This window comes from Mytilus californianus, unplaced genomic scaffold, assembly GCF_021869535.1.
Source record: "Mytilus californianus isolate M0D057914Y unplaced genomic scaffold, xbMytCali1.0.p SCAF_7, whole genome shotgun sequence".
Classification (NCBI taxonomy): Eukaryota; Metazoa; Mollusca; class Bivalvia; order Mytilida; family Mytilidae; genus Mytilus; species Mytilus californianus.
In genome coordinates, this window is record NW_026262723.1 from 99032746 (window position 1) to 99054127 (window position 21382).

The window sequence follows — 21382 nt, forward strand, 5'->3', positions numbered from 1 at the left end:
AGGTTTCATAATGTTTGGCTAGGGAAAACTTCAGTTAAAGAATGGAAACTAAAAATTTTGCAATCTTTCGATTTATAAAGGGGCATAACTCAATAATGGTTAAAGTGACACTACCCAAATTCAACTTAATTGATCTGTGTTTTATCAGTGGAAGTCAAAATTAAACATTGCATTGTATAAAGCATTGATTGTTGTTGATTCAACTATAATCATGGTCAAAGGAAGATAACTCCAATTTTATAAATATATTAAAAACTTGATATTTAGAAGAAAATAAAAATTTTGCAATTTTTCCATTTATAAAGGGACATAACTCTAGAACAGTTAATGTGATGCCACCAAAATTCAAACTTGATCTGTGTTTTGTGGTAATAAGCATTGTGTATAAGTTTCATAACATTTGGTTGAGGCAAACTTAAGTTAGAGAACGGAAACTAAAAATTTTGCAATTTTTCTTTTTATAAAGGGGCATAACTCTAGATTGGTTAAAGTGACGCCACCAAAATTCAAACTTGATCTGTGTTTTGTGGTAATTAGCATTGTGTATAAGTTTCATAACATTTGGTTGAGGCAAACTCAAGTTAGAGAACGGAAACCAATTTCGGGACGTACGTACGTACAGACGGACAAGGGTATAACTTAATGCCCCCTCCGCTACGGCGGAGGCATAATAAAAAGTACGTGTACAACTAAAAATTGCTGCATACATTCACTATGCAGGTTTGTTTGTTATACGCAATCAAATAAAACACTTATAATGATATATCACTATCCAAAATATTAAATATTTATAACCTCCCTTTCATGAGACAAAATTTCATGACTGACAATCCATCTATGAATAAAATGCTGGGACCGCAGAGGTCGAACCCTGAACAGTTGGGGCAAGTATGGACACAACATTCAAGCTTGATACAGCACTGGATTTGGATTGTGATTAAATATTTGACACAGCATAGGTTTCCGACACAGAATGAATGTGGACTAAGAACTTAAAAATTTTTAATTTACCTATCCAAACCATATCATTATTATTGGCTTTTATATATAAATCAGAAATAACCAATTTAAAATGGAAGATTTAAAGAAAAAAAAATGAAAAAAAATTCCCTCCCCCAAATTTTTTGAACCCCCTTATGATTCATCACCCCCAAACTCAATCCCAGCCTTCCCTTTCTGGTATGGTACCTTGCAGTATAATTTCAGAGAGATCCTTACACTTGAACACAAGTTATTGTCTGGAAACTACAAAAATGCTTATTTTTGGCCCCTTTTTCCTAAACGTTTTAGGAAATTACCCCCACACTCAATTTAAGCTTTCCAATTGTGATATGGAACCTTGTAGTACAATTTCAGAAAGATCCATACACTTACACACAAGTTATTGTCATGAAACTAGAAAAATGTTAGAGAGATCCATGCACTAACACACAAGTTATGTCTGGAAGTTACAATAAAATGCTCCGCAGGGCGCAGCTTGATACGACCGCAGAGGTCGAACCCTGAACAGTTGGGGCAAGTATGGACACAACATTCAAGCTTGATACAGCTTTGCATTTGGATTGTGATTAAATATTTGACACAGCATATGTTTCTGACACAGAATGAATGTGGTCTAAGAACTTAAAAATTTTAAATTGGACATTCACATATTATGGTCCAATATCCAAAATCTAAATACATGGTTAGATTCAGCATATCAAAGAACCCCAAGAATTCAATTTTTTATGAAATCAAACAAAGTTTAATTTTGGACCCTTTTGACCTCAATGTGGACAAAGTTGATAATGGGGCCCAAAAATCAAAAATCTAAATACATGGTTAGATTCAGCATATCAATGAACCCTATATATTCATTTTTTGTTGAAATCAAACAAAGTTTAATTTTGGACCCCGATTTGGACCAACTTGAAAACTGGGCCCATAATCATAAATCTAAATACATGTTTAGATTCAGCATATCAAAGAACCCTAAGAATTCAATTTTTGTTAAAATCAAACTAAGTTTAATTTTGGACCCTTTGGACCTTAATGTAGACCAATTTGAAAACGGAACCACAAATTAAGAATCTAAATACACGGTTAGATTCGGCATATCAAAGAACCCCAATAATTCAATTTTTGATGAAATCAAACAAAGTTTAATTTTGGACCCTTTGGACCTCAATGTGGACCAATTTAAAAACAGGGCCCAAAATCCAAAAACTAAATACACGGTTAGATTCAGCATATTCAAGAACTCCAAGAATTCAAGAATAAAACCCCATTGAAATTGGTCAAGAAATACGAAGTATCTTCTTTTGCACAATACCGTGCAATTAAATATTTCTTGCTATTGCGCAATACTGTACAATTGACAATTTCTTGCTATTGCGCAATATTGTGCTATTGCGCAATTGAAGATTTCTTGCTATTGCGCAATACTGTGCAATTGAAGATTTCTTGCTATGTGCAATACTGTGCAATTGAAAATTTCTTGCTATTGCACAATACTTATTATATAATAATTTACACATCCTGTTTTGGTGTGCATCTCCTACCATATCATTATTATTTGCTTTTAAATATAAATCAGAAATAACCAACTTAAAATGGAAAATTTTAAAAGAAAAAAAAGGAAAAAAAAAAAAATCCCCCCCCAAATTTTTTGAACCCCCTTATGATTCATCACCCCCAAACTCAATCCCAGCCTTCCCTTTGTGGTATGGTACCTTGCAGTACAATTACAGAGAGATCCATACACTTGAACACAAGTTATTGTCTGGAAACTAGAAAAATGTGTTTTTTGGCCCCAAATTCCTAAACGTTTAGGGCAATTACCCCCAAACTCAAACCCAGCTTTCTCTTTGTGATATGGAACCTTGTAGTACAATTTCAGAAAGATCTATACACTTACACACAAGTTATTGTCCTGAAACTAGAAAAATGCTTGTTTTTTGCCACTATTTCCAAAAATATTGAGGCAATTACCCCCATCATCAATCCCAGCCTTCCCTTTGTGGTATGGTACCTTGCAGTACAATTTCAGAGAGATCCATACACTTGAACACAAGTTATTGTCTGGAAACTAGAAAAATGCTTATTTTTGGCCGCCAATTCCTAAACGTTTCGGCAATTACACCCAAACTCAATTCCAGCTTTCCCTTTGTGATATGGAACCTTGTAGTACAATTTCAGAAAGATCCATACACTTACACACAAGTTATTGTCATGAAACTAGAAAAATGCTTGTTTTTTGTCCCTTTTTTGGCCCCTAATTCCTTAACTTTTGAGGCAATTACCCCCAAAATCAATCCCAGCATTCCTTTTGTGATATGGAACCTTGTGGTACAATGTCAGAGAGATCCATACACTAACACACAAGTTATGTCTGGAAGTTACAAAAATGCTTATTTTTGGCCCCTAATTCCTTTACTGTTGGTACCATAATCCCCAAAATCAATCCCAACCTTCCTTTTGTGGTATTGAACCTTGTGGTAAAATTTTATAGAGATCCATTCACTTAAACTAAAGTTAAAGTGCGAAAACCAATGTGTCTTCGGACGACGACGACGCCAACGTCATACCAATATACGACCACAAAAATTTTTTTGCGGTCGTATAAAAATGCTTATTTTTGGCCTCTTATTCCCTTACTGTTGGTGCCATAACCCCAAAATTAATCCCAACCTTCCTTTTGTGGTATTGAACCTTATGGTAAAATTTCATAGAGATCCATTCACTTAAACTAAAGTTAGAGTGCGAAAACCTATGTGTCTTCGGACGACAATGTCATACCAATATACGACCGCAAAATTTTTTTGCGGTCGTATAAAAATAGTCTACCTTATAATACACAATAATATAACCTATAACCTACCTTTAAAAAGACAATTTATTATTATTATTATCTAGTTCTTTTGGTGTACCCAGTAGACAGAATATTTCAAACATGTTAGAAAATCGAGCCTATAAAGCAGGTTTCCTTTGGGGTCTAAGTATCGGCCGACTTCGTAGTGGGAATTCAATGATTGTTTTCATTAGCACTTGCTTATCTAGTTGGGTTCAAACGGAATCTAAATGCTTGTTTTGAGGTGTTTAATTTACATATTAAAGAATTTCAAAACTCATGTCAACACCTGTCATGGTGGCAGGTGGGGGTCAGGTTTTATACTACTAACATTCAGGTCGTCACTGAACCTTTTGATTCTGTTTTTTTTTATCAATGTATCTATCAGATAAAGGAACATTGTCTATAGCATTCATCTATTTCCATTCACTTAGTCCAGAACTCTCAAGTCTCACATTTCATGAACTGTTTGTGTTTATAAAAAACAAGCTAAAGAGAGCATAAAAGGAATGACAAAACAACAATATAATTTGAAGGTGTAAAATGTTAAGATGGCGATATGCTGTTTATATAAGGCCTTCTGTTCTTCATTCTTGTTATGTTTCATTAATAATTGTGGATTTCAAAGAATGAAAAAGGGTAATGGACAACAGACCCAAGTCGTACTGGAAAAAGTTCAGGACACATAGGCCCATTTCAGCTTTTTTTCTTATTTCAATTTAACGGTTTAGCAATTACTTTTTTGTAAAACATTGTCCGATGAACCATGACTGAAGTTACGAGTATGTTAATTTGAGAGTTTAATGCAAAGTTAAATTAAAAATGGTAATGAGATAAGAAACATAGTTAAGAGTATTAACTAAGCAAAACGGGTGCCAAATGTGGAACAGGATCTGCTTATCCTTCAAGTGTACCTGAGTCTTTTAGTTTTCTATGTTGTTCATCTTTTGCCAAGGCATTGTCAGTTTGTTTTTCAACTGCTGAGTTTGTATGTTTCTTTGGGTATCTTTCGGCTCAATTTCAAGTCAATGAACTAAAGGCCAGTCATTCCCCAGGTTGCCGGACATTGGGCAAAGGCCAGTAATAATTGGTTTGGTCCAGTTAAAAGAAATGCATTACTGCACCAAATGACCAGTAAATTTATTAATTTTGTCCTAGTCAAATGTTAATGACCAGTAAATTTCTAGAGATCTTGGGAACTACTGATTCAAGGTGCAGAGCCATATGACCTGTGAGAATGAAAGTTGCCAATACCGATACAACTACATACCAAATACCATTGACCTTTAAGGGGGTTTCTTTCAATTGACTAACAAACTTTAGCATGTAAACTATGCAAAGTGGCAGGCAACTAAATGATGGGGGATTAGGCCAAATAATCTCCATGGAAAAGAGATGTGCCAATGCTTAAAAGTGCATGCCAAACATCATAGACTACATGCAATACATTGCTTGTTCTGCTGCCAGAAACAGCATTTGCAAGTCTCACTTTCTAATTGCCTTGAAAATGAGAGAAGCAATTACAACTGCATACTAAATATCATTGACTTACCACCAGTAGTCTTTAACTGACCTCATCACAAACAGCTTTAATAGAACACAAGTGATGGGGGAGTGCCAAATAACTGGATTGAAAAATGAAACTAACCATAGGGTCCCATAAATTAGCTGTCAGACACAAAAGGCACAAGTTTCACTTCCACAACTTTTTTAAGGGGAGAAAAAAACCATAATTTCATGTGAATCTGTTTCTTTACTATTATTATGTCTATTTTCAAATAAAACAGTGTTCATGAAAGTTCAAATAGCATTTTTCAAATCATATTTTAATGCTGGACTGTGGTCTTTCAATACATAAAATATAAAAATAAACAAGACTAGAAGACTACATTTATTCTTAATTTATTACAACATGAAAGTGAGATGTCTTTTTGGAACTTTGTACATGAACAGTTAGAATGGTATGAGTGGAAAAATGTTTTAAATGTCTTATTTTTATTGTCCAAAAAGTCAACTAAATAATGCACACATACAGAAATGAAGAAATAAAAGTTAAAATGTCCCACTGTCAACAGACAGGCATCATGATTTTCTTATTAAAATATTACTTCAAAACTATGATTGTAAAAAATAACTTTAAAAAAACTTGTCCAATGTCACAATGTTAAAACACATGATATGTCTGAGATGATGCTTATGCTCTCTCTCCTCGAATTCTTCTGGCCAACTGAATGTCTTTAGGCATAATGGTCACTCTTTTAGCGTGAATTGCACACAAGTTAGTGTCTTCAAACAATCCTACAAGGTATGCTTCACTGGCTTCCTGTAAGAATATAAGATATTTGATAATGAAAAGAACGTAATAGGGAGTATTCAGAATGTAAAAACTGCAATCAACAATTCAAGCTTGCCATATGATGACTTCCTGAATCTTGTAATAAAAATATTAATTAAAATACATAAAGAGGCATCATGTTCCTGGTAAAAACAAAAGTTTACAAGACACCATACTTTCTTTTGTATTACTTTTGGCAATAACCAGGATTAACACTGGAGTAATATCTAGTAAACCTTACAATTTTTACCTGTTAAATTTAGAGCATGTTCATCTAGTAGTCCTCAGACCTGGCGTGAATAACATTTAAAAGGTACTCACTACAAAGTTTCAGCTTATTTTGTAGTGTTTATGATCTGGTTTTAATTGCCCAACCATAAGATGAGAAGTACCTGAATATAGCACTATTTTACCTACAATGTACCACTAGTATTATACTTAGTTAAACTAAGACTTGTGAAGTAGACCATGCCGTTTTCACTTTCCAACCAATTAATATAGACAAAAGTTAAAAGGCCAGCAATCTAAATATGTTGTATTCATGATTAAAAATTTTTTATACCTGTAATGCTCCAATAGCTGCACTTTGGAATCTCAAATCGGTTTTAAAGTCTTGAGCAATTTCTCTCACTAGTCGCTGAAATGGCAGCTTCCTGATCAACAATTCTGTGGATTTTTGGTATCTTCTGATTTCTCTCAAAGCAACTGTTCCTGGTCTGTAACGATGAGGTTTTTTCACACCACCAGTAGATGGGGCACTTTTTCTTGCTGCCTTTGTGGCTAACTGTTTCCTAGGAGCTTTTCCTCCTGTAGACTTTCTAGCTGTCTGCTTTGTTCTTGCCATTGCTTATAACTGAAATTAAAATATTTTTATATAATACTCAACACCATGTTAATAACAGAAGTTTATCTAAGAAGTACTTTCACAAAGGTAAAATTGCAATCTTGAATTCAATGAAAATTATCATATTGATGATTAACAAAAGATAACTTGTTTTCAAGACAGTTTTGGAATGTTTTTAATCACAATTTCATATATTCTCAGATCTGGACATCCTGGCATTTAAATTTTTCAAGGGGTGATGCCAATAGGAATCCTCTAGATTTTTCATCTATTTGAAGGTGATTACTGATTATCTATATTGCCGATTATTTTTTAACCAGAGGATATAGTATGATAAAAATCAAAATGGAGATATTGTATAGTGTCTTTAACAATATTAAAAGAGTAAAATTACTATATTCAACTGGTGTCGATATATATCAATTAAATTAATTTGCATTGAAGTCTATGGAAAATCTAGAGGATTCTTATTGGCATCACCTCTCAACATTATTTACATAACACAAATGCTAATCATTGATTGGTCAGTTACATGTTGTGATGTCACTGCAGATCTGAGAATATGATGCAATAAATCTGATCAACATACACTTTAGGCAAAAAAAAATAATATATATCTGTTTACGGTTATCCGACCTACCCTACTTTTGAGCGCCGACCCTAAGTCATTTTATTTCCGTCATAATGTGAAAAATAAACTGAACTAGTGTCAAAAGCGAAGTTAGTGTTGCAAATGATATAAATCAATAAATTGCCTGATACATCCCAATGTTCACAATCATGAATATGACAGCTGTTTTAAGGAAATTCGCAACTCGTGTGATGAAATAAACACTTTGATGCCATTTTTTTCCAAGAGAAAAATAATCCAATCATCAAAAATACGGGTAAACTCGGCCCACAACAATTTGAAACGGCATGACTCAAAATCATGTCACAAAAAATAAAATGAAAACAAAATTCAAATGAAAATACTGACCTACCTACCCTATTTTTTAAAGTATGTAACCTTAAACAGACATATATTTTTTTTTGGCCTTATGGCTATTTGGAAATCTGCGCTACTTGAACTTTTAGCATCGTTCAACAATCACTTTTCCATTGTGGCTACATATTCTATTGAGACATCAATTTTAAGGGAACCTTTGTGATGCCCAGTAATGGCAGACAAATAGCAATAAGGTGTATTATATATTTAAAATACTTGTGCAAGATCTAAAAAATCACAAGGGGTCATGTTTAATGACATTTATCCAATGATGCAATAAACTCTTTCCATAATTTCAGACAGTTTTGCACCAACCTTATTCATTGTAAACATTTCTCAAAATTATTAGTAAGGCATCAAAATTTTCAAGATTTTAATTAATTTTTGCGTAAATTGCAAGTTAATAAGTTATTTATCTGTTGTTTACAGGTAAATGTTTGCTATCAATTCAATATTATTACATATAACATTAGATTGTCTTAATGTAATATACATATTAATGTAAACATACATTTGTCCCATCTAACAGAAGTTCCCCTTGTGTCAATGGTGAGCAAATTTGTCGGCCAGTACTGAAAATCGCAGAGATTATTGCATCACGATATGAAACATTTAATCAAAGTGATTGTTGCAGGACGTTACGTTAGTCGTTATTCCGAATAATGATTTACAGTAGTAAAGTACAGACAAAACAATGTACTACTACTGGTTTATACCAGTTGTAAACAAACAATGGCGGGATATCCCAGTTGTTCTAAAAATAGATCAACAGTACGCGGTTCATTTTTTAAAATTTAAGTTATAAAGCTTTCGTTTTAAACTCATGTGTGTTAATCATGACCATAGCTTATATAAGACATTATTTAGATCATGTCTGAACTCATCTGAAAATTTCGTTTTAACAAATGACAACCTGGTAAATTTTCTCTATAGAAAATAACAACAAATAAAATGGCGACCAGTAACACTTTTCACATTCAAACTGCTTTTTCTTGAAGATGTCTTCAAAGAAATAGATAAATGTATAGTTAAACCACTGCTTTATTTCTTATTCTACTAGTTCTAACAATCAAAGGTTTTACACTTCTCTTACCTTCGAGGTAGTTTTGCAATTTGCCGCAATTTTTTTCAACTAAACAAATTGGGAATACGTAATGATGTATATTGAGTACAACGTCATTGTGAGAACGTTGATATCATTGGATATCACGGTTTTCAGAGAAGGATTTTCATTGGTCAGTAAACATAATATATCATTGGTTAAATTTTATTACTTTCTACATTTTGATTGGATTAAAAGCTTGCATTTTCATTGGGTTAATTTTGTACAACTTCAATCCGCTTTAGGATTTTTGCAGTTTACATTATACTAAAGATTACAAACATAAAATTAACCATATTTAAATCATAAAATATTGATAGTTTTAAAAAACAGTCGATGTACCATTTGGGATTTTTATCATGTTTGCTCTGTATTCTGTATTCTGTAGATGTCGCTGTTGACACTGGATTGTCTCTCTTGTATAAGGGAACGGTACAGTTATGTTTGTGTTTTGGAGGACTAGGTCTTGATCGTACATCAGTTTTTTTTCTGATTCTAAGAAAACTAACCGTCAATTGAATAGCAACTATTTTGGTGAACGTTAACTACACATGTGTGATTATGAATGTTTTAAAAAAATAAAAAGTAGAATTATAATAAAAATACCGAAATCCAAGATACTCAAAACGGAAAGTCCTATAAGATAAGATAAGATAAGATAAGATATTTTTTATTTCCAATTATGGGCCCCAAAGGGCATAAACATTACAACATCAATAATTTTTTCATAATACAATACAAACAATGAGATAAAAAAAAAAAAAAAGTTAAACGAGAACTATTTAAGTTCTTAAAGAATACGTAGATAAAGAATCTATAGTATGTTTTTTTTTTAATACTAATGCATTTTATTGCAAGTGTGGTTGATATAGATAGCAAACAAGCAGCCCAAAAAGAAAAAAAGAAAAATAGATATCCACATATGTATAGTACACAAAAAGTTGGATCAATTAAATATATAATAATTAGCCAAAAAGAAAGTAGAAATTAAACATGTCCATGACTCATCCTGTGTCAGCAGCAAATAGGAAAGCATTATGGTTTCCTAAAGGCAGCTGACACCAGGGGGCGATACCTTATGGGCCATAGGCATGTAAAATGTGTGTAAATGTCTCTTTCCTACCTGTATCAAAAGCAAACAAGGAAGCATCATAGGTAACTTGAATGCAGTTGATACCAGGGGACGATGCCTCAAGGATATAAGAGAACATTTGAATAAATAATATATCTTAACAATTATTTTTTTTTTTAATCGGCTAGTATGTTTGTGATATTCAGATGAATATAATTTTCTATGTCCAATCAAATGTATATACACACATAGATTTCCTTTAACTAATCTTCACTAAGGAAGATGTTTGTATATAAAATTACATATTATTTTAAGTAACTCAACATTTTCTACACTAAATAACCAGATAATTTTGCTTTGACTGTTCATATGCCTATATGAGGGTAGGAATGCCCTTTACCGTCAGTCGTCAAACGGGCATTTTCGGCTACCGTTAGCGTCAAATTGGTTAAAATTTTACCGTGATTCGTCAAAATATCCTTATCGTGATTCGTCGAGGTCTCAAAGAATTATCGTTACCGTTATTTTTTGGAAAAAATTTAACGTGATTCGTCAAAATGATCAGTCGATTTTTATATCGTCTAAAGGAAAGTGTACATTTTATCGTCATGCACCAAAATTTACCGTTTACGTCATTTGGCAAGATTTTTTACCGTTATTCGTCATGAAGGTACCCCCATTACGACCCTCCTATATGGAATGACAAAAACAATTTTAGCTCAAACACATCAAACGAATGGAAAAACAACTGTCAAATTCCGGCTGACCTGGTACAGGCATTTCCTTTTGTAGACAACGTCCCTCGACACTTCAATGGGTGCATACATAAAAATGGGCGATGAATGAAAGAAGGAAATGAAACTAAGAATTGAAACGCCGGTTTTTCTTGATAGTTGATCTTTACTGTGTAATGTTTCAACAACATCTATTATCACATTTAGCGGAAACATAAATAAAGTTACTTTCAGCAAAGCATCGAAGACTATAATAGTGTTAATATGCTTACGGTTATCTTATATTTCTTTTAAAAAGGGCGGGGGGGGGGGGGGGGGGTGCAATCTAGTCTACAAGTACAATTGTGTTTCTAGTTTAGTCAGGATCATCAAGGATCATATACTTGCTGACATAATGCTGCAGAATCAACTGATATAAGTATGTCATAGACATCGGTAAATACTCCCGGCCTGACAGGGCTGCCAATTATTAGTCGGCTCACGCTATGAGACTTTCGCATTTTCATGCATATTTGGCGGCATTTTCCTCTGATCTATTGTTTTTTCTCTTTGATCTTTACAATTTTGGCCAAATCTCACGCATTTGCTTCATGAAAACTTGGCAGAACTGCATGCCTGGATATGGTGGCTTTGAATATATTATAGGCTGGTAACGTACCGTACAATCAAGACACTAAAACTAGTTATTTGGACACGTACACGTAAATTTTCATATTTGATATCACTATGCTAGGCCAAATTTTTCTCCTACAATGTAGGCAGTCTCAGTTTTTTTATTTTTAAATACATTTGAAAACAAACGCCAAAATAATTTCGTGTAATTTTTACTTATTCTTCAGGAAAAAGTTAGTCTTTATTGTATGATTCGGACGGCATCCCGGCATGAATTGTAACAATTTTTAACTATGAATAAAAGGATTCGTGGGGTAGCGTTATATATATAACATGTATTACACGGTTAAATATGAAAATTGATAATTGACTTTAGTCTTAGAAACAAATTATATAAACAAAACTCAGTCTTACCTCGTTATCCTTTTGACTCGATTCAATGAGGACTCTGGCTTTTCCTTTATGTATGTATATATATAGGTCATACAGTGGCATTCAGATGAAATGCCGGCATACCCCAAGGCATATCCAATGATATGATATGCCTATTTAATCTTGCACGATCATTGTAAAATAGAGGATGACAATCGATGCCTCGAGTGAAAACTCAATTGTGAGAATTTTCGAATTGTTCTTGTTATTGTAATATATATACAAAAACTTGTTTGTACGCTTTTCCTGGAAGTCACTGACCAGTTACTACAAATAGCCCGAAGTAAGCTATGCGTCCGACGGAAATCTTCTAATGCTTGCACGACTTATGTATACTCGACCCAAATGTTTCTAGTCACTTGTCTTACCTCCATGACAAATGTGTTATTGTCCCCACAAACAAAGCCCCAAAACTATATAGTTTTATGTGTAAATCACATTATATAAACTGACAATGGAATTAGTTATTGAAATTCATTTGGTAACCCAAAAATATACTCCAACGGTACTTAATAGGTTTCATAGACAATCGTGTGTCTGCTTAATGTTCCTTTTGAATTTCAACCAAAAGCGAAATAAATGGTCAGTCTTACTTTACTCTATACTAAATATCAAAATTACATGTAAGTGTCCCTAGAAACATCGTTACGAAACCTCTTAATAAATTACTAACATTTATCCTATCAGCAATCAAAAGTGCATGGGTTTAAAATGTGGATACTTAAACAATCCAAAGATCTGTTAGATTACATACAATCTATTTCTCCCTCTCCACTTTCGATAGAAAAAAAAACAATTGATTTCATCCTTTGCACATGGATTCCTCTAGACAGGTGGAAAAAATAAGTCCAACTAAGTCTAAAAAAAAAGAATACTAGTAACCAACATAGATCCCTTGTTTAAGAAGGACAAAATGTAGTTTAAACAAAAGCAAGACGAAAACACCCTTCAAGTATAGTCAAACAAAACAATCTCTCAAACTGGCATCATTAAAATGCTTGAACTTTATAATTTGAGTGCGTATTTGTTATGTTTGGTGAACGTGTTTTTCAACAGACAGTTGGCATTTCTATTGGAACCAACTGTGTTCCTACTGTCGCCGACTTCTTTCTTTATTTGTTAGATACAGACTTTCATACAGAGACTTCTCAAGTATCTAGCATTATCCGTTAAATTTGCGTTCCGATATTGTAGATGGTGTCCTCTAATGGAATGATAAATAAATAGTAATAATTGTGGGAATCTATCCTATTTTACTTGCAATAAAGGGCGCCACATATGCATTTGCGTCTGCTTCTTATTTTGAATTACATCTATCATTACTTGTTAGAATCGGACGAGAACTGAAAGATATCATAATTACAATGTTCCCATTATGAAATTCTTAACCTTCAAGAACCCCAAAGCCGCTCACCCACGTTTTTTTGGTGGGGTTGGTGTTGCTCAATCTTTAGTTTTTTTGTGAATTGTTTTGTTGGCAGTACTTATGATTTATCTTTTGGGCATTTTTTCTTCAACTTATATAGCAAAAATGATCAACAAGACAAGATTTACAAATAAGTTAACATCATGAACATGGCCGAAATCGTCAATCAAGTCGTTATTGGAGTTCTTGCTACACTTTCTCTCTATCTATTATAATATTAAAGATAATAACCAATAAAATGCTTCGCTGAGCACAGCTGGATACGACCGCAGAGGTCTAACCCTGAACAGTTGGGGCGAAAATGGACACTCTATTCGCGCTTGATACAGGTCTGAATTTGGATTGTAATTAAATATTTGACACATAATAGGTTTCTGACACCGAATAACTGTAGTCAAAGAACGTAGAATTGGTTATATGATTTGAATTTATATTCAATTTTTTGCTTTTGTGCAATACACTATGCTGTTGCGAATTGACCCCGCCCCCAACCAAAAAAAAAAATTTACCCCCCCCTTTTTTATTGCTTTGTGAAATACACTATGCTGTTGCATATTGACCCCCCTTTTTTTAACCCCCCCCCCCCTTTTTATGTAAAAAAAAAATATTTGAAGAAATTTTCTTTTTAATTTCTGAAATCTGAAATGAAATAAAAAATTGCCCCCCAAAATTTCTTTTTTACCCCCCTCCCCTTTTCCAAAAAAAAAATCTTTCCCTCAAGATATGGTCATAATCTCAATTCAAATTTCCAATGGAGTTTGCAACCATAATTACCAATTCAAATACATCATAAAAGTCTTAAATAGATAATTTAAAAGCAGTGTAAGGGAGGTAATTCAACATTGTACAACATTGTACAATTTTGTTTTTGGATTACCTCCCTTACACTGCTTTCAAATTGTCCATTAACCAGGAAACCCTTGTTTTCCCCCCTTTTTTTGCCCCTAATTCCTAAACGGTTTGAGCCATAACCCCCCCAAAGCCAATCCTAACCATCCCTTTGTGGTATGGAAACTTGTGGTATAATTTCAGAGAGATCCGTACACTTAAACACAAGTTATTGTCTGGAAGTTACAAAAATGCTTATTTTTGGCCCCTAATTCCTTAACTGTTGGTACCATAACCCCCCCAAAATCAATTCCTTTTGTGGTATTGAACATTATGGTAAAATTTCATAGAGATCCATTCACTTAAACTAAAGTTATTGTGCGAAAACCAATGTGTCTACGGACGACGACGACGACGACGACGCCAACGTCATACCAATATACCAAAAAAATTTTGCGGTCGTATAAAAATGTAAAAAAATATCATTAAAGGGCAATAACTCCAAAACGAGTCTACTGAAGATTTCGCCCATTTTGACTCATTTGTAGATCTTGTCTTGCTTATAATTTGTACTATTTTTAGTTTCTATCTATCTATAACAGTTTTCAAAATAAAGGCAATAGTGGGAAAATCGTCATTAAAGGGCAATAGCTTCAAAAAGGTGTCGACTAACGATTTTGGTCATGTTGACTTATTTGTAGATCTTGTCTTGTTGATCATTTGTGCTTAGTATTGTTTCTATCTATCTATTATAATTTTTAAGATATTAGGCAAAAATGCAAAAAAAAAATGGTAAAAATCGTCATTAAAGGGCAATAACTCTTATAAGGAGTCGTCTGACGATTTAGGTCATGTTTGACTTAATTATAGATCTTGTCTTGCTGATCATTTTTGCTTTTCAAAGTTTCTGTCTATCCTATGTTCTATTTATGCCATGTCGGCCATCTTGGTTGGCAGGCCGGGTCATCGAACACACTTTTTAAACTAGATACCTCAATGATGATTGTGGCCAAGTTTGGTTAAATTTGGCCAAGTTTGGTTAAATTTGGCCAAGTAGTTTCAGAGGAGAAGATTTTTGTAAAAGTTAACAGACAACAACGACGACCAATGACGACGGACGACGGACGCCTAGTGATGAGAAAAGTTCACTTGGCCTTTTAGGCCAGGTGAGCTAAAAAGAGATTTTTGTCATGAATTCTATTCGTCTACAATGTTGGAGAGTGTCCATTGTTGGAGATGCATATAGACCTAGCTAGGTGAGCGACACTGGCTCTTTAGAGCCTCTTGTTGAATGTTTTATATATCTTTGGGCTTCTGTCAGTAATCATGAAGTAATCGACCCACACTTCATCTCTCCCCCTTTAAAAGAAAAATATATGTGATCCCATGAGCCTACAGTAGTAAATAAAAAGATTTGGGCAGTATTCTAATTAAACAAAAATATGCCATTTTGATTTTTAAAAGGTCCTTTATTGCAATGTTTGCTTATTTGTTGATCTTATTTTGTGGCATTTTTGTAGGTCTTGTATTGGTGATCATTTCCCTGTTTACAGAAAAAAATACAGTTTTTGAATGGCAATAAATCCTATAACTAATATGACAATTTGGCAAATTTGCGTACTTGTAAATCTTATTTTGCTGATCGTCTTTGCTTTTTATAAAGTTTCTCTCCAGCTCATAGTTTTTGATAAAAATTAAAAAATAGATAAAAATCATCATTCAGGTGAAATAGCTTCCATTAGGGGTTGGTTGATAATTTCGGCCTTGATGACTGATTTGTAGATCTTAGTGTGCTAATATCACTGCTTTGTTACGGTTTCTCTCTATCTTTTATATACAAAAACTGCAAAAATGGAGAAAAAAAAATCATCTTTCAAAGTCAATAATTCCTTTCAGGGGTCAATTGACGATTGCAACCATGTTGACTTATTTGTAGATCTTAGTATGCTGAACATTTTTGCCAAATATTATTTCTCTATATCTATCTTTGTTTCTGCAAAAAAATCATTCAGGGTCAATAACTCCTTCTAAAAGGAATCAGTTGACATTTTGGCCATGTTGATCTTTTTTGTAAATCTTATTGTTTTAAATATCTTTGCTTTTCTTATTTCTTTATCTAAAATGGTTTCTGTAATAAAACCGTAAAAAATGGCTAAAAACCATCTTTGAAGGGCAGTTACTCCTTAATTTCGGCGAAAATGACTTATTTGTAGATCTTATTTTGGTGAAAAATTTTGCTCTTTACATCTTCTATCTATTATAGTTTCTGCAAAAAAACCCAAACATTAGTAAAGTTTAGTCTTTTAAGGGAAATAACTGCTATAAGGGGCCATTTGACGATTTTTGTCAGTCAACTTATTTGTAGATCTTATTATTCTGGTAATTTTTACTTTTTGAAATTTCTCTCTATCTGATATAGTTTTCAAGATAATAACCAATAAAATGCTTCGCTGAGCGCAGCTGGATACGACCGCAGAGGTCAAACCCTGATCAGTTCGGGGAAAAATGGACACAATATTCGCGCTTGATACAGGTCTGAATTTGGATTGTAATTAAATATTTGACACATAATAGGTTTCTGACACAGAATAACTGTAGTCAAAGAACTTAGAATTGGTTATATGATTTTTGCAAAAAAAAAAAAATATTTGAAGAAATTTTCTTTTTAATTTCTGAAATCTGAAATGAGAAAAGATAGCCCCCCTCCACAATTTCTTTTTTACCCCCCCCCCCCAATTATTTTCACCCCCCCCTTTTCCCTTTTTCCCAAAAAAAATTCTTTCCCTCAAGATATGGTCATAATCTCAATTCAAATTTCCAATGGAGTTTGCAACCATAATTTCCAATTTAAATACATCATAAAAGTCTTAAAATAGAAAATGACATACATAATCATGGCTAAAATTTATATTCCTTTAATAGTAACTTCTAAAAATAAATTGACAGCTAATCACCTCAAGACAATACAACATTTCTTTATACATAATTTAAAAGAAGTGTAAGGGAGGTAAATCCAAACATACACAACATTATACATTAAATGTGTTTGGATTACCTCCCTTACACTGCTTTTAAATTGTCCATTAACCAGGAAACCCTTGTTTTCCCCTTTTTTGTCCCTAATTCCTAAACGGTTTGAGCCATAACCCCCAAAGCCAATCCTAACCATCCCTTTGTGGTTTGGAAACTTGTGGTATAATTTCAGAGAGATCCATACACCGTTCCACAAGTTATTGTCTGGAAACTAGAAAAATGCATATTTGGGCCCCTTTTTGGCCCATAATTCCAAAACTGTTAGGACTATAACCCCAAAAAAATTATCCCAACCTTCCTTTTGTGGTTATAAACCTTGTGTTTAAATTTCATATATAGATTTCTATTTACATTTACTAAAGTTATTGTCCGGACGAAGACGATGACGACGACAAAGACGTGATACCAATATACGACCGCAAAATTTTGTGCGGTCCTATCAAAACTGTGAAATTTGCCAAAAAATTACATTTCAGGGGCAATAACAACAAAGTGTCTGATTTTTTCTAAAAATCCCTCAGGAGATAGACCTTAACCTGCAGATCATTTTTTCCTTTGTCAGATTTGCTCTAACTGCTTTAGAGTTTTAGATATAAGCCAAAAAATTTACATTTCAGGGGCAATAACTCCAAAATGGGTTGTCTGATTTTTTTATTATTCTGCAAGAGAAACATTGATCTGCTGATTATTTTTACTCAGGTCAGATTTGATCTAATTGCATTAGTTTTTTAAAAAATACAAGCCAAAAACGGCGTTTTATCCCTTAAGTTCTATTTTAAGCAACAGCAGTCATGTTTGTTTAAACTAGATACCCTCAGGAATATTCAGGAAAATTTGGTTAACATTTGGCACAGAAGTTTCAGAGGAGACAATTTTTAAAAAAGTTTACGACGACAGACAGACGACAATGACGGAGGCCAAGTGACGGCGAAAGCTCACATGGCCTTTAAGGTTAAGTGAGCTAAAAAAGGTTATTTAATTGCTGTTTATCTTGCGTCCTGAGGAAATAGAAAGGAGCAGATACAGAAGTATACCAACAGTTCAAAGAGAGTACAAGAACCTCTACAATCCCTTAATGTCTTAAATCAAATCACAAACAATATTAACCCCCTTCTTATGGGAAAACTTCGCACAAGGTCAGAGGAGGAAAATTTAAGTCTCTACAAAGTTTTCCTTACCAGATGACCTTCAGAAGATCCTTTTCTGGTATCTTTAGACCTATATTTCTTGTACCTGTTCCTATTGGTAATCTGGACATTGCGATGAAAGTATTATATCCCTTCCACAACTTTCCAGGCTTGTGAGGGGGTAACAGTAAATTAATGTTGACTGTTGAAAGCTATTCTTATTTTTGGGGTCATGATAGTATCTTATATTATAAATTAAGAGCTGTGTTTCTTTCAATACCAATACCATTGGTTCGCCCAAACGTAGTACCTGTCAAAATTCAAATTCATGCAAGTGTAGGTCGGCCGTTTGGGTTCCCTATAAAATATTTATTATGTAACATTATTTCTCTTACTGGGAACACTGGTTTGTATCAATCAAGTAATCTGGTAATTTTCTGAAGTTATGTATTTAGAATAACATCTTTTTTAAATAAATTGCTTCGCTGAGCGCAGCTGGATATGCCCGCAGAGGTCCAACCCTGAACAGTTAGGGCAAAAATGGACACAATATTAAAAGCTTGATACAGGTCTGGATTTGGATTGTAATTAAATATTTGACATATTATAGGTTTCTGAATAAATGTAGTCAAAGAATTTGAAATTGGTTATATGAATTGAATTTATATTCATTTAAAGATTTCTTGTTGTTGTGCAATACACTGTGCTGTTGTGCAATACTTAGTAAATCTGTTGTCAGACTATAAACAAATAAAGTTCAATTCTTCTCAATGTCATATTTGAAATTTATGAAAATCAATAGGGAGATTACATCAATAGCTATAAATAATTCACCAAAGTTTCATGAGAACTGCTGAAAGCAATTTTGAGTTATTGTCCAAAAACTGGAAAATCCCCCCTTTTTGTCGAGCCTTCGACTTTTGTCGAAAAAGCGAGACATATCGATCCTACATTCCGTCGGCGTCCACAAATATTCACTCTGTGGTTAAAGTTTTTCAAATTTTAATTACTTTCTTAAACTATCCTGGATTTGTACCACACTTGGACAGAAGCTTGTTTATGATCAAAAGCTAGTATCTAGAAAGAAATTTTGATAAAATTTTGTTCCATTTTTTCCGTATTTTACTTATAAATGGACTTAGTTTTTCTTCCAGTCAACATTACATACAGTCTGCAGTTTAAGTTTTTAAAACATTTATTAGATTCATAAATTATCCTGGATTTTTACCAAACTTGGACAGAAGCTACTTACAATCAAAAGATAGTATAGAGAGGAATATTTTTATTAATTTTTTTCCTCATTTTTGTTGAGCCTGCGATTAACAGCAAAAGTAGGCGAGACACTGGGTTCCGCGGAACCCTTACGAATTTTTTAATGAATAAACCCCATATCTCATAAATGTAAAATCTAAAATTTATAAAATTCTAAAGGGAGCTTACATCAACAGATATAAACAATTCACCAAAGTTTCATGAGAACTGCTGAAAGCATTTTTTAGTTATTGTCCGAAAACTGGAAAATCCCCCTTTTTTTATGAATAAAACCCTGTAACTCAGAAACGTTAAATCTAAAATTTATAAAAATCCAAAAGGGAGCTCATGTCAATAGATATAAACAATTCACCAAAATTTCTTTAAAGTTGGTGAAAGCATTCTTGAGTTATTGTCGAAAAACTGGAAAATCCCCCCTTTTTTAATGAATAAAACCCTAAAACTCGGAAACAGTAAACCTGAAATTTACAAAAAACGAAAGGGAGCTCATGTCAATAGATATAAACAATTCACCAAAGTTTCATGCATATTGGTTAAAGCTTTTTGAGTTAATGTCCGACATGTTGACGACAGACGGACGGACAGACGGTCAACAGTATACCATATTCGTAAACGGGCGTATAAAAATACTTATATATTTTAACATGATAACAAAGCTTGAACTGTTTGTATACTATCCTCAATTATCTTCTCATCGTAGATGCATTGTTACTAGTAATAATTCAATAATTTCTTGCTATTGCGCAATACTGTACAATTGACAATTTCTTGCTATTGTGCAATATTGTGCTATTGGATATTTCTTGCTATTACACAATACTGTGCAATTGAAGATTTCTTGCTATTGCGCAATACTGTGCAATTGAAGATTTTTTGCTATTGTGCAATACTGTGCAATTGAAAATTTCTTGCTATTGCACAATACTTATTATATAATAATTTACAAATCCTGTTTGGTGTGTATCTCCTACCATATCATTATTATTTGCTTTTAAATATAAATCAGAAATAACCAACTTAAAATGGAAAATTTTAAAAGAAAAAAAAAAGAAAAAAAAAAAAATCCCCCCCACCCAAATTTTTTGAACCCCCTTATGATTCATCACCCCCAAACTCAATCCCAGCCTTCCATTTGTGGTATGGTACCTTGCAGTACAATTTCAGAGAGATCCATACACTTGAACTAAAGTTATAGTGCGAAAACTAATGTGTCTTCAGACGACAACAACGACAACAACGCCAACGTCATACCAATATACGAGTATATTGTCTGGAAACTAGAAAAATGTGTTTTTGGGCCCCTTTTTGGCCCCAAATTCCTAAACGTTTAGGGCAATTACCCCTAACTCAAACCCAGCTTTCCCTTTGTGATATGGAACCTTGTAGTACAATTTCATAAAGATCCATACACTTACACACAAGTTATTGTCCTGAAACTAGAAAAATGCTTGTTTTTTGCCCCTTTTTGGCCCCTAATTCCTAAAATAGTGAGGCAATTACCCCCATCATCAATCCCAGCCTTCCCTTTGTGGTATGGTACCTTGCAGTACAATTTCAGAGAGATCCATACACTTGAACACAAGTTATTGTCTGGAAACTAGAAAAATGCTTATTTTTAGCCCCTTTTTGGCCCCCAATTCCTCAACGTTTTGGGCAATTACCCCCAAACTCAATTCCAGCCTTCCCTTTGTGATATGGAACCTTGTAGTACAATTTCAGAAATATCCAAACACTTACACACAAGTTAT

At 33.5% G+C, this 21382-nt stretch overlaps 1 protein-coding gene across 1 annotated transcript; it reads right to left on the reverse strand.

Moving 5' to 3' along the window:
- Positions 1-5707: 5707 nt before the first annotated feature.
- Positions 5708-9208, reverse strand: LOC127709195 (histone H3.3A). The gene is made up of 3 exons (XM_052214600.1): positions 9090-9208; positions 6727-7017; positions 5708-6152 (listed from the first exon to the last, which is right to left on the reverse strand). Exons 2-3 carry the CDS (start codon positions 7006-7008, stop codon positions 6024-6026), a joined length of 411 nt encoding a protein of 136 aa, XP_052070560.1. The 5' UTR covers positions 7009-7017; positions 9090-9208; the 3' UTR covers positions 5708-6023.
- Positions 9209-21382: the final 12174 nt, after the last annotated feature.